The sequence below is a fragment of the Vicia villosa genome, linkage group LG7 (assembly GCF_029867415.1).
Source record: "Vicia villosa cultivar HV-30 ecotype Madison, WI linkage group LG7, Vvil1.0, whole genome shotgun sequence".
Classification (NCBI taxonomy): Eukaryota; Viridiplantae; Streptophyta; class Magnoliopsida; order Fabales; family Fabaceae; genus Vicia; species Vicia villosa.
Window position 1 is genome coordinate 127,665,543 of NC_081186.1, and position 14,208 is coordinate 127,679,750.

The following is a 14,208-nucleotide window of genomic DNA, read 5'->3' on the forward strand; positions in this document are numbered from 1 at the left end:
AATTCTACTTATTTAATTAAATAAAAAAATCATACTCTACCAACCCCAAACATCACATACACATATAGGTTTCACCAACTATCAATCCATAGCACATAAAATTCATTTTAATTAAATAAAGCACATAATCAGTTAAGTAAATAATTTAAAGAAAACGGGGTGTTACAACAAGGACAATGCTAATGCAGCCATTGTTCAAAATGATTATAAATCATCTGATATATTGGTGGGTTCCAGGAGAAATTCTAGCAAGGAATGAATTATGGATTCAGGTTGCACTTGGCAGATGACTCCAAGCAAATATGTATTTGAGGAACTATGTGATCACAGTGGTGGATCAGTGTTGTTGGGAAACAATAAAGTCACAAAATTGCAGGAGTTGGATCTATTAGATTAAAGCTTCATGATGAGTCAATGAAGATGTTGACTGGGGTCGAAGGAAGTCTTGAGAGGAATTAAGAGGAAAGATCTGTATATCCTTGAGGCTAAGGTTGTAAGTGGTTTAGCGGAAGTAGCATCCATGAAACATGTATCGAAGACTAAGTTATGGCACATGAGACTTAGCCATGTCAGTGAATAGGGCCTGGTCGAATTAGAAAAGCAAAATCTGCTAGGTGATGACAAGCTCAAAAAAATGGAGTTTTCTGAACCTTGTGTATTTGGTAAATCCTGTAGAGTGAAGTTTAACAGAGGTAAACAAAGAACACATGGATACCTTGACTATATCCATGCTGATCTTTGGGGGCCTGCAAGGACTCCCTCACACTTATGTGCAATATATTTTTATCCATAGTTGATGATTACTCACGAAAGTTATAGGTATTCATTCAGAAAGCTATGAATGAAAATTTTGAAAATTTCAAAAGTTAGAAGACTTTGGTCGAAAACCAAACTAGTAGGAAAGTCAAGATCTTGAGGAATGACAATGGTCTTGAATTTTGCAATGAAGCTTTCGACAGCTATTGTGTTATGCCTGGTATTGTAAGGCATAAAACTACTGCATGTACTCCCCAGTAAAATGGTTAGCTCAAAGGTTTAATCGAATTATTCTGAAAAGAGTGAGGAGCATGTTGTTTAGTGCGTGGTTAAATAAGGTTTTTTGGGCTGGGGTAGTCATGATTGCAGCTTACATGATAAATAGGTGTCTCTCGACTACTTTAGAGATGAAGACACGTGAAGAGGTTTGGTCAGGTCATCCACCAGAACTCGGGAAACTTAGAGTATTTGGTTGTGTAGTATATGCTCATATTAGGCAAGAAAATGTCGAACCTGGAGCTCTGATATGCATGTTCCATGGATACCCTGAAACAGTCAAAGCTTATAGGTTGTGATGCCTAGAGCCAAGTCACATGAGGTGTATCACAAATAGAGATGTAGTTTTCAATAAAGCTAAGATGGCTTTCAAGAAAATTGATTATGTTGATCAAAGTACGAAGATCTCTAAAGAGGAGCTGGAACATGAGGAGTTTCCTATTGATGTGGAGCATGTTGATAATGAAATTCAAGACCCAGATGAAGTCGAAGAAGAAGCACAATATGCTGAAATAAATGAGGAGGTTGATAATGAGTATCTCTTAGCTAGAGACAGATTCAGGAGAATCGTCAAACCACCTTTAAGACTTGGTTATGCATATCTCATAGCTTATGCCTTAATATATGTAAGTGTGGTTTTGGATAAAGAACCTAGAGACTATAAAGAAGTTATGTGGAGTCGATAAAAGATTGGATAGCTTAAAGCCGCGGATGATAAGATGAAGTATCATAATGATAAAAACACTTGGGAGCTAATTAAGCAACCCATATGGGCCAGATTACTCAGTTGTAAGTAGATCTTCAACGTGAAGGAAGGAATTATGGAAGTGATGTTGAAGAAATACAAGGCAAGATTGGTCACTAAAAGGGTTCACTCTGAAAGAAGAAGTCAACTTCAATGATGTGTTCTCTTATGTTGTAAAGCACAGGTCCATTTGAATGTTGTTTGCTATGGTGGCCAAGTTCGACCTAGAATTGGAACAGATGGATTTGAAAACTGTTTTCTTGTATGGTGATCTAGATGAAACAATCCTCATGAAGAAACCTGAAGGGTGTGAAGAAAAAGGCAAGGAGGATTATATGTGCAAAATGAATAGGTCATTATATGGCCTGAAGCAATATCTTATGCAAGGGAATAAGAGGTTTGATATGTTCATGACACGCATAGATCTCACTTGAAGTTAGTTCGACCGATGTGTTTACTTCAAATTTTGACCTGGAAGTTCACTTGTGAGTTTGTTGCTTTGTGCGGATGATATCCTAATAGCCAATGACAGTGTCGAAGAACAATTAAGGGTAAAGGTTGAACTCAGATAGGAGTTTGAGATGAATGATCTTGGTACTTCCACCATAATCCTTGGGATTGACACCCAGAAAGATAGAAAGCATACAAGATTATGCTTATCTCAAGAGACATACCTATGCAAGATTCTCGACAAATTTGGTATGTCGAATTTACATCTTGTTGTGACTATGACAAATCCTCAATTCAAGCTAAGTATAATTCAGTGTTCAAGTAATGATGTTGAAAGAGCATATATGAATGTCGTGTGACATGTTAACATAGTTTGTTCTTTGATGTATGATATGGTTTGCACTAGGCCAGACATAGCATATGAAGTGAGATTTGTAAGCAGGTATATGGCCAATTTTGGAAAGGCGCACTGGAAAGCATTGAAGTGGATTATAAGGTACATAAATGGATCTTAGAGTAGAATCATTATTTATGGTAGAGCCTGTGGTGATGATAACAAAGTAGAAATTGAAGGATTTATCGACTCTAATTATGCAAGTTGTATGGATTCTAGAAAATCTATTTTTGGAAATGTGTTTACTATGTTTGGTATAACAATCAGTTGGAAAGCAACACTTTAGAACTTTTTGCCTTATCAACCACTGAAGTAAAATATATTTCCCTCACCGAAGATGTGAAAGAAGCATTATGGCTTGAAGGTTTTGCTAAGGAGCTGAAACTTCAAGGTCAAGCAATCATTTTCAAATGTGATAGCCAAAGTGCAATACACCTGTTGACGAATTCAACCTATCATGAGCGAACCAAGCACATCGATGTGAGGTTGTATTTTGTTAGAGAGATAATCGAGCGTGGATAAGTCCAAGTGTTGAAGGTTTCAACTAATGACAATGTTGTTGATATGATCACCAAGAAATTGTCAAGTTTCAAGTTTTTCCACTATATGCAGCTGATATGAGTGCATGATTACAGCTAGTTGGTTTTGTGGTTCGAAGTTTATTCCAAGGTAAATATTTGTAGCTTATAGGTTATAACCTAGTGTAGTAGCAAACTTTGTCGAAGTCGAAAAGTAAATGTAGCTATTGAAATATGCTAGGTTGTTAGCATATTGAATTGGGCTAATCTGTTAGCCTAAATGTTTAGTATGTTAACTGAAAGCTAGGGTTTAGTTTTCTTATAAATAGCATACTAGTCATCACTTATCAACAATCCTGATTAGAGGAGAAAGTGTTGTTGTTGAGATTCAACTATAAACATTGCTTCCTAATGTGTAATTGAATCAACAACCCAGGGTTTTATAACACTTTGAATCGTCTTTCTCTTCTCTCTTCTCTCTTTTCTAACTTTGTGGTTTTCTTGTTGATAAATAAACCTATCATACTTTGTTTTCTAAACATTGTTTTCACATTACTATTTGAAAAGAATATATAATTTTGTTATTATTGTTGAAAAAAATCATATTGAGCAAGTTAATTCAACTATAAAATCAAGAAAATATTTTCTAGCTTAGATAACTTAACATTTCTTTCATTAACTTAGCACTCTTTGAACTTTGAAGTTTGGTCTAATCTCGTAAGTTTTCAAGACCAAACTCAACCAAATTTAACTTAAAGTTAAAAAACCATCAAATAAATTATATAAAGATTTTAGAATGTCACATATTGTAAATAATTTTTTTAAAAATATTTTAAATAAAATTTGTATATAGTATAAGATGTTAGTGTGTGAGGCACTTTTAGTGAGGAGAGAGAGAGAGATATAGAGAATGAGAAGAAGTAATGAGAGAAACTTTATTATTGGAAGATGTAAAAAATAAATTACAAATATGTGTATTTATACAAGTATTTGACTTCTAACCCCTAACTAACTTGGCCTTGGACTACATAACTTCTAACTAAGTAACTAACTTGGATTATATCTCAACTTACCCCCTTATAATCCAAGTTGTTGAACGCAAAATAATTATAGTTGATTTGAACTATTCCTAATTTATTTCTTAAATTCAGGAATGTGTCGATCTTCAATCCTTTGGTGAAAATGTCAACCAATTGTGCCTCACTTGAAGTTCACCTTGATTTACCTTCTCCCTCGGGAAATGAACCTTAGCCTCAATGAGCTTACTCCTTCCATGCAGAACTGGAATCTTTGCAAGATTTATGGTTGACTTGTTGTCAATCTACAACACCAGAGGTTTCTTCACTTTGACCTTCATCTCTTCCAGCACATATCTTATCCAAATTGCTTGACACACAATATAGGATCCTTCTATATATTCAGCCTCACACAATGATAATGCCATCACAAGTTACTTGCTCGAGCACCATGAGATTGGGGCACCAAAGACTTGAAAGAAGTAACCAATTGTGCTTCTTTGATCTTCCTTATCTCCAAACCAATCAACATTCGAATATCAAGTAATTGTAGCTTCTTTGCTTTTAAAATAATGTGGAAATAGATTCCATATTATATGTTGCATACCATCCAATTAAGTATCAAGATAAATCACATATCCTTCAACCAAGTTACTAGTATACGTCACATCCACATGTACGAGTCGCCAGGGTAAATCACATAGCCTCCCATGGATAAATCTCATATATGTCACTGGGAATGTTGGAATAACTCACATATTCCTATATCGGGCCTGTCGAGATACGTCACATCCTCTAATTGGACTAACGAAACACATTACAAACCCGCGGTTGTAATCCGTAGTCTCACGGGACATATCCACACATTCACTTTGATATATTGGATGTTATCTTACAAATATAACTCGATTATCTTCTTCATCCATAACATATATGTCATTCTTATTAAAAATATACTCATCATTACCTTATCAAAGTTCTCACCTTAGTCATCTTAAGATGTTATAACATAACAATGTTATCTACCTCAACGATTACTCAATGTACCTTGCTAGGCAACTCATGACTTACACCCTAGTGGTACTTGGCATTTAAAGGTTCTGAAACCTAAGTTATTTGACCCTTATATGACATATTTTACATTCAATTCTAATGAAATTCACGCATACAATCATATCATTAATGCTCACGATCATTGACTATCTAAGGGTATGATTTATAACATGAAAAATAATGGTTTAAACACAATTTATGGGAATATATATGGCTTGGCAGAGAGAATTACGGACATGGAGTAATAATTATTACTTTCATAGAGTTCACGAATTCCTGCGTTGGCTCTCCATTGATACAGGGATCGGACAAAATTACGGGCAGGTCGTAATATACATTACGACCATAATTTTTCTAGAAACATGGGGCATTCATTGATTCTATACCAGCAAACCCAACTTTTACTGCCTCTCTCACAATCCTTTCCATCATCCATCATTCTAAACATAATCTTAGCTTAATTTCTACATAAATTCGTAACATGCATGTTATCATTCCACAATTTTTATGCTAAGTGATATCCATAACCTAAAAGGAGGGGAAATCCACCTAAATAATGGATATCATGATGATGATGATGATGATGATGATGATGATGATGATGATGATGATGATGATGATGATGAGCTTTTCTCCCCTCTAGCCACATTCAACTCCAATTTCAAGCCTCCCATGATTTGCATCAATCATTGAGGCCAAAAACCTTATCTTCCAACTTGGCAGTTTAATCATACAATTGAAAATAGAAATGGTGGTTAAATGGGTGAAGCTTAGAGAATAGGATAGTGATGAATTTTGAGAGCTTACTATTCATAAGATACAGGGAATTTGGATGAAAACCTCATGCTCTTCTCCAAGAGTTGCCATTGAGAGTGAGAGAAGCGGATGAGGGCTTAAGGGTTTTCCTTTCTCTAAAATATGTTATCCTTCTTGCCACTCTCAAGGGAGAGGAAATTCTAAACGGTTTCCAAGGAAACAAACCACATATATAATTTTCAAGACGAATTAGAAGTCCATTTTTTCCTTTACTTGAGATGGTAATTCCACATTTGCCCCAAATTTCCAAAACCTAGGTTATCAACATAATCACTTACTCAACCCCAATTAGGTCTTAATTGACTTGAGACACCATATGCCATCATTGAAAATGACTAAAATTCTCTTCCTTGGTAAAATGATTATTTTACCCCTAACCTCCCAATTTTATTAATTTACAAATGAAATGATCTTTAATCAATATGGCTTGATGATCACCTACTTCTCCCACATTGACTTCTTTTCTCCCTTGTGACAAGTAAAACGGAAGAACCATTAAAGATACTTAAACAGAAAATGGAAAGGTTAAAAGATGAGAAATTTGTCTTTGAATTACTCAATCATGGTAAAGCTAGGGATGATGCCATATTCAACCAAGAATGATAAACTCTCTTGCTTCCTTCTCCCAACATCGAGTGGTTCTACAACACAACCGTTGCTCTTTAATTTCTCCTTTTTCATTCTATGCTTTCTCCCAAATTTGATATGGATTCTTGTAATACTTAGGTTTGCTCTAGAATGAGGATCATAATTGTGGAGATGAATAATACATCCAAACAAGGAAGGCCCACACACAAGTTCACCTTCCAAAATTTCCCCTCTATCCCAAGTGTGGAATGAGAAAGTATGCAATAATTTCCTAATTTCCTCTAACCATCACCTTAAATTTATTTCCCACAATATGACGACTTTACCCTTCATTTAATATAGGTGAATTTTCGATAACGTATAGTACCAATTGAAATTCCCTAATAATTTTTTGTTCACAGCTTAGAAACTTAATAAATTACTTTTCATTAGTTTTAACTACACAAAATTTCATTCAATTACTATGAAATGAGTAAAATGTCCTTTTTATAATAAAATGACTATTTTACCCTAAGTCCCTTCTATTAATTTATAAACGATTGATCTTTTAATCTATAATTTATGTTGAGATATTATATCCTTCATGATAGATGTGAAACACTTCGAAACGATCTAAGTGTGTGTTTGCTAGTAATTCAAATGATCGCAACCGTGTGTGTTTTCTGGGTTTCCATCGCGAGTTTTACCGAAGCTACAACTACCAACTCTTCTAACTGTGCAGTTCCACCGTGTTTTTTCAATATACCAAACATAGGCCGCATAAAGACGGTTTTTCTATTTGGATAGAAATTTCTACATGCAGTATCAAAATATTCAAACAAATGTAAAGGCCAATCTCAGAAAACCCAAACAATTGTAAATAGTTAGAGTAATGATTTATTTTTGCATTAGCCCCCATATATATCTTGCAAAATCACAATGTATCATGTCATTAAAAAATTGATAATTGTACCGAAAAATTCACATTTTATATATCATATGATCCCAAATTAACTCTTCACATACATGAATAGCCAGTTCTACTTTTTTTTTCCCTTCCCTCCAGCTATCTAGCAATATGTAATTTCTATATAGCCAAAAAAATTAAAATAAAGCACCAACATTGTTTTTTGGTGCACGATGATAGTTGAATCTAATTATTTTATTTCTTTAGTTAATTCACCGTTTCTAAATGTAATCACATTTTCTAATACATTTTTCATCATTTCATAAATTGTGAATGTTAGTACAATTGTTCTTTGGCAGTTTCCAAGACCTTGTAACTCTTCTTCAATTCGAACAGAAAAAATTGCAATATTTATTCATTCTTGCAATTCATTGAGGTTTGTGCTTTAGTACCTGTTTACACATTAAAAAGACCAATTAAGTATTCACACTTATTCATCAAAATTTACCATAGAAAAGGACCATAAAGGCATAAACTACTGAAAAATTCACATTTTATATATCATATGATCCCAAATTATACCGAAAAATTCACATTTTATATATCATATGATCCCAAATTAACTCATCACTTTGTAGTTTTTTTAATTACTTGAATTTTTATAATTTAATTATAATTTTATTAATAGTAATATTCTTAAGTAGGTGGAATGAAAAAAATTAATAATTAGAATATCATAAAAAATAACAATTCTATAAAAAAAAAACTTATATTAGTTTTTTTACAACAAACCTGAACATTCTCAATTGATATTAGTTGAGTTGAATGAGTATAAACGACTTATCTAAATCTCAGTTATTTATATTTATATTTATGTATTATTATTATTAAGTTGTTGATATTTATAAATCAACAATTTTTATTTAAAAAATTTAAAATACGTCTAAATATTAACATAGGGGCTATAGATTGATAAACGTCATTAACATAGTAAAAATAATAAATTAAATCTATTTTTTTTGTTCGAAAAGAAAAAAAAATAAAAATTGATCAAGTCTAGTTTTTTTAGGCCATGATCAAGTTTAGTTCTACATTACAAAAATATACAATTACTAAAAAAAATATTTAAAACATACATACCCTAAAAATAGGTGGAAGTAGTTTGTGACCGATTTAACTTATTTTTAATGAACATTTAGAAACTTACCTAAACAATTTGACCTAGGTTTTCTCTAAAACATTGTGAATTTGTCCTAGTCTATAAATCACTATCTAATATCTTATCCTAGCAATTTTAATGATCTTCATAATGCAAAGATGGATGTCACATTAGCCAACTTTAATACCTCAATTATTATTGTTAAGATTGGTGCTTCATGAATAATATGAACTTCTTGTTGGTACAAAATCATCATCAATTTGAATGTTGAAAGTGGAAACTTTCTTCTTTTGTCCCCTAAACATGACTTCCACTTCTACCAAAAATGTTGCACAAACTGGTCTATGGTCCGAAAATTTGAATTCTTTGCGCACGTATGAAAGTTGTTGTATTCCCCTTCCATGCCACAATATTCTATCACACCTGCAATTCTTAATCATCAGATTTGTTTTGAAACCGATTTTTACATCTGGTTCAACCGTGATTGAACCGATTAAACTAATTGAACCATAATTCATAGGTCTCATCATCGGTTCAATCTCGGATATGCTTTTGATAACATTAATTCAAAGTGATACATACCATGCGGGAGTTCTCCTTTTGTTCTTTGAAATCTTTAGACCTTCGACATAGTAAGTATCCGAGTTGAAAGCATATTTATAAGTAGGTGCAAAGAAGATCTTCCCCTCTTTCCACCCCTTGAATACTCGACCGGCTTCCCTTTCCATTTTAAGCTGTCAAGATAACAAAAACGAACGACAAAAAACCATCATGGTTCGTAAAAAAAAGAGTGGAAGACAGCATAAATACTCATAATCTCAAGGAGACCGTCAAGAAGAATACGATCAAGGTTTTAAATAGCGGTTGCATTTTCTGTTACAACGCAATCATTGATATTGCGGAGTGTTACGAACAAATGCATCTGAAGCAATAGCGATCGATTGTGGCCGCTGTGTAGTTCTAGACTTGAATCTAAAACCCTGAGTCTAATGGAAACATGTATCATATTCAAATTAACATTACAAGGGAGAAAGTAACAAGTACCTGATCTTTGTTAAAAAGTGCAGGCCAATCCTTCATTTCCACGAGCCTTTTAGCATCATCGCGGCTCAAAGAAATTCTGTAATTCAAGTCTCCAAACCACATGATTCGGCTGGAGAATTTTTTTCCCAAACATGATCAGAAATATGAAAAATAACTGACAGTTATAGAGAAATCGAGAAAAGGTCTACATTATAACTCTTCAAAAATAGTATCGAGCAACGCTTACTCGTGATCTAAAATTTTGTCAGGCATTCTACTGTGCTGTGTCTTGCAAATCCTTGGAAACTGAGTGTTCTTTAGTATCTCTATGACATCAAGATTTCGGCGTAGCTCATCGCCCTCTTTCTCTCCCGACGCTAGATGACTGCAGATAAAGCAAAAACTTGTCTGATAAAATGACATGCTCACTGATATACACCCCTGCAGCCATATAAAAAAAAACACGGTAACGCTTTTATGTTAAAGAGTTGTTTTTCATTGAAACTTCTTAATTCATATGCACTTGCATCGAACGAGAAAGTAAAGAAAAAAAAATCGTATTTCAACTACCTTGTTTCCGAGGCATCCCATGATACCGCGACTCGTGCAGCATATTCTTAAATGTCCTACATATTGAATAAGCTCCTTCTTCATCCATACACTAACGAAAATTCCAACCATTTGCTTACATGTAACAAGACTATATTTCATCTGATTAGTAGCCAGAGCGACAGGAATCGGGAAACTGTCGTCCTCCTCCTCGGTCGAAGAATCGTCTAAATTAAAATTTGATTCTTGGCATCGAAAACAGAAGTCCTTAGCAGCTTTCCTTTCCATTTCGAGTACACAGTTACAACTTTTTAGTCTCTTTCCGTTTAGTTTCTTGAAAGTTTTCTTGATCTTCTTTAGAGAAGGCTTCGGGAAGAGCAATGACCCGCCGAAGGATGCGGTAGGTTTTAGTCCGTTATGAGAAACGAAACTCGAAGGACCGTTGAGCGATTGATTGATTAAAGAAAGCCATTTTGCAGCAGGTTCATTGTCCTCTAATACAAGTACATTTCCAGCATTCAAAGGGACAATTTCCTGAAAGCTAACAAGTTTGAAAAACAATAATTATCGACTATAACGTTTTAGCGCATAAAGCGTTGTCAATTACAGATCGCAGAAAATAGCAGTTTGTTCAAATTCAGCTATGCGGCTGTGATATAGTCCCGCTTTTGACCAATATTTTCTACTAAAATCACAAATTATGAGAAACAAACAGAGAAATAGAGAGAAAGCATACCCCAAAACATACATATCGGGTTCGTTCCGAACCTGAAGAAAATCGCTAAGATCAAGGTTCCCACTGGGGCACTGACCACCAACATTCCACGTTGCAGCGAAAACTCTGATTAAAATCACAAGCAAATAACTCTAACTGTTAATCCAGTCACAGATATTGCAACAAGAACAAGATATAAACAAAATCTTCGCATTACTTGAAATTCTGAACTGCTTCACCAGAAGACATCGAAGATACCGAGCCTTGATTTTGAACCGATAAATCAGAAAGCGCTTCTGCAATACAACAAACACAAACTGATATCAATAATATATACAAAAAAACACGAGATCTGTCAACTTGATCATGCTGATACCGTGATACGGAACTTTCGTACAGTAAAAGTATGATGTTATGCTATTCTCAAACAACCTCCACCATTAACAAAGGAACTTTCATACAGTAAAAGTTGTAGATAATGAAGAAGAACAAAGAAAGATCAATAATTGAATTTTCATCTGAAAGTCTAAATTTGATTATATTCCGAGATTTCGATCAAATCACCAGATGCTGCTACACCTTATCTTATAACTTTGATAATTTATTTTTTGTCAAAAAATTCTACCTAAAAGAAGATAAATAGAATGAAAAATTCTCTGAACCACAGATAATAGATATGAAACTATGGATAACATATCTATTATTTTCTTATGCCAAGTTGAAAATGAAATGTATGCACCATCTATGATTCATTTTATTTACACAAATCTGAAAATCAACCAAGAATATATTCTTATACACTTGAAACTAAAATAAAATAACTTTGGTTATTCCATTTATTTTATCTGTTTGGCCAACTCATCTTCTCATCTTTACAGATAGGATATGATTTTAATACTATCATGCTTTCACAGAAGATAAAGAACAAAAAGGTTCCATACTTTAAGTCTAAGAGGAAAAAAAACATAAAAGTAATGATTCAAATTTGCATTTTCTTCACTTGAAAAGTAGTGATTCCACCTTTTCAGGAAAGCAAGTTGAAGTATTGAATTGAATGATACAAATTTTAGAAAAATTAACAATGTCAAAAAAAGACTATTCTAGCTTTAAAGATTGTAGGAATATTGTCTGTCTCTTCTTATTTAGATAAAACTAGAATGAAATTCAAATGGAACTCACCATGAGAATCAATTGAACCTCTTTCGATTGTTCTTCCGTTTCTATCTCTCATACTCAACACTTTCGAGAAAAATGACTGAAATCACATTCGAAAGAATAATTACAAAATAATCAATCAACATTCGTGATTCGTGTGTAACTCTAACGAAGAAAAACTATCCTCGAAATTAACCTGTTTTTTCCTCGGTCGATTGCTTGCTATCATTTCTGAAACTGTTTGTCTATCCTCGAAATCATTGTCCATCTAAATCTAAATCATCGAAAAAATGTTGAAAGTTAAAGGATTCAAAATATTTAATTTTATAAACTAATCAATGCGTTTTCATTCGACAAAAGTTAATTGATGCATACAAATAAATTTTTTTCTTCTGATAATCATTCAAAACAATAATATATAAATAAAAGCATATTGAAGAAAGAATTTCATGCACAGATTTAGGATATAACAAAAATTGGATTCATTTTGAAATCATTGCTACCATTAAAAATGTGATTCTCATATTAAAATAAAAAAGAGGGAAAAAAAGAAACCTGAAGAAGAATGAATCCTTGTGTCTAGAACTGAAAATTTGTATAGTGTGCAATCAAAAGGAATCATGAAAGATACATGTATATATAGTGGAAGAGAAAGTATTTGATGATTTCAAAAAGGATACAAAGGAGACAGAAAAATAGGTATAGGTTTATAGAGAGAGTAGGGTGTTTGTTTCTTTCTTATTCATGAAATTGGAATGAAAAATTTGAGGAAAATTAATTAAATCAATAAAAGAAATAGTCAAACAAAAAGAGGAGATGAATGGAATGGAATCTTATATGTCTCTTCATTCACATTTATTGTTGTTATATTATAATTTTTACTATATTTTTATTATTATTATTTGAAAACAAGGTCAGAGTAATAATAATGGATTCAAACCTTTTCCTTGTTTTGATTTCAGCATTTTTATCTATTCTGGTCAAAATTTCATCTTTATGGAAGATAAATAGATGAGATAAATATCTCTACACAACTAATAACCGAATTTTCTTTAAATAACTAAATTATTTAATTTATATATAAATCAGATATATTAATCTATAAAAAAAAAATTCTTATGATAAATATAGGATACAATCTATTATAAATATATAAAAACGAAAGTACTTGGTAATTACATAATAAGCCATCTGATTAAATGCCTAATCTAATCTAATTATAAGGGTAAAATTGACTATTTAAAAGTTACTTGATTTATATTCACTTGACATTTAATAGGGCTGATGTGGCATAGCCAAGATTATTGTTGCTTTTAATTATTTTTTTAATTCTATAATAATTAATTTAACCTAATCATTCTTAGCATTTATAATACACCTATTTGTAATTGGGAAATAAAAAGCCAGCCGTTTTTGTAGTCAAACGATATTCCTCTCCACCCACCCTTTCCAAGATTCACAATATTTCTCCCTTTCCAAGAATTACGATTTTCCACTCCACACATTCTTCCAAGATTCATTGAATTAATATTTCACTACTACCTTTTCATTTTTTTGTCCACCTATAAATTCAAGGTGTCAAAAGAGTGTACCACAACTTCTATTCTTCCATTCCAATCTTCTGTGTAAGTTTTGTATTTGTCATTTTTATCTAAAATCTGTTTTCGCCCAATTGAATCTGCGAAGGACATCAACGAGTCAAAGGATTTGTATTTGGTCTATGGCAAGTACTTCAAACAGATAATCAATGGATGATTTTGTTTGATTCAAATGCATGATTTTGATTTTTCTACTTCTGCTCTATTTTTTATAATCAATGGATGATTTTAATTTTTTATAATGGATGATTTTGTTTGATTCAAAGGTCTATTTTTATAATGGATGATTTTGTTGTATTTCTTTTTTGCAACTTCAAGGGATTGTTCCAACCTTTTTTATAATAGGACTGATTTTGTGGTATTTCGTTTTTGCAGCTTTCGAAGTTCAGTCAGAATTTGCAGCTGAAACCTCTTACATCATATAAAATTTCAAATTTTCACATTTCATTCTAATTGATATGATTCAAGGGATTGTATTTGTTATGCCAATGTATTCCTAATCGTATACAAT

General features: G+C 32.7%; 1 protein-coding gene across 5 annotated transcripts; it reads right to left on the reverse strand.

Moving 5' to 3' along the window:
• Positions 1 to 7,608: 7,608 nt before the first annotated feature.
• On the reverse strand, positions 7,609 to 12,872 carry LOC131616784 (type I inositol polyphosphate 5-phosphatase 10-like). 5 transcript variants are annotated; one of them, XM_058888228.1, is made up of 11 exons: positions 12,655 to 12,872; positions 12,296 to 12,373; positions 12,124 to 12,199; positions 11,162 to 11,240; positions 10,966 to 11,070; positions 10,251 to 10,770; positions 9,928 to 10,121; positions 9,702 to 9,810; positions 9,240 to 9,391; positions 8,845 to 9,080; positions 7,609 to 7,950 (listed from the first exon to the last, which is right to left on the reverse strand). In XM_058888228.1, the coding sequence occupies exons 2-10, from the start codon at positions 12,365 to 12,367 to the stop codon at positions 8,873 to 8,875; spliced, it is 1,515 nt and encodes a 504-aa protein (XP_058744211.1). In that variant the 5' UTR covers positions 12,368 to 12,373; positions 12,655 to 12,872; the 3' UTR covers positions 7,609 to 7,950; positions 8,845 to 8,872. The 5 variants fall into 5 exon arrangements, with proteins under 5 accessions (XP_058744211.1, XP_058744210.1, XP_058744212.1 ...); XM_058888227.1 differs by lacking the exon at positions 7,609 to 7,950 and having other exon boundaries at positions 8,828 to 9,080; positions 12,655 to 12,871; XM_058888229.1 differs by lacking the exons at positions 7,609 to 7,950; positions 12,124 to 12,199; positions 12,296 to 12,373; positions 12,655 to 12,872 and adding an exon at positions 11,570 to 12,053 and having other exon boundaries at positions 8,828 to 9,080.
• Positions 12,873 to 14,208: the final 1,336 nt, after the last annotated feature.

Bases quoted from the DNA above. Each gene is read 5' to 3' on its own strand.
- LOC131616784 (XM_058888228.1), bottom strand. From the start codon at position 12,367: ATGGACAATGATTTCGAGGATAGACAAACAGTTTCAGAAATGATAGCA. The intron at 10,771-10,965 runs GTATGCTTTCTC...CAAACTTGTTAG, and splicing joins CCCGATATGTATGTTTTGGG to CTTTCAGGAAATTGTCCCTT. The intron at 9,392-9,701 runs GTACTTGTTACT...TTATCTTGACAG, and splicing joins CACTTTTTAACAAAGATCAG to CTTAAAATGGAAAGGGAAGC.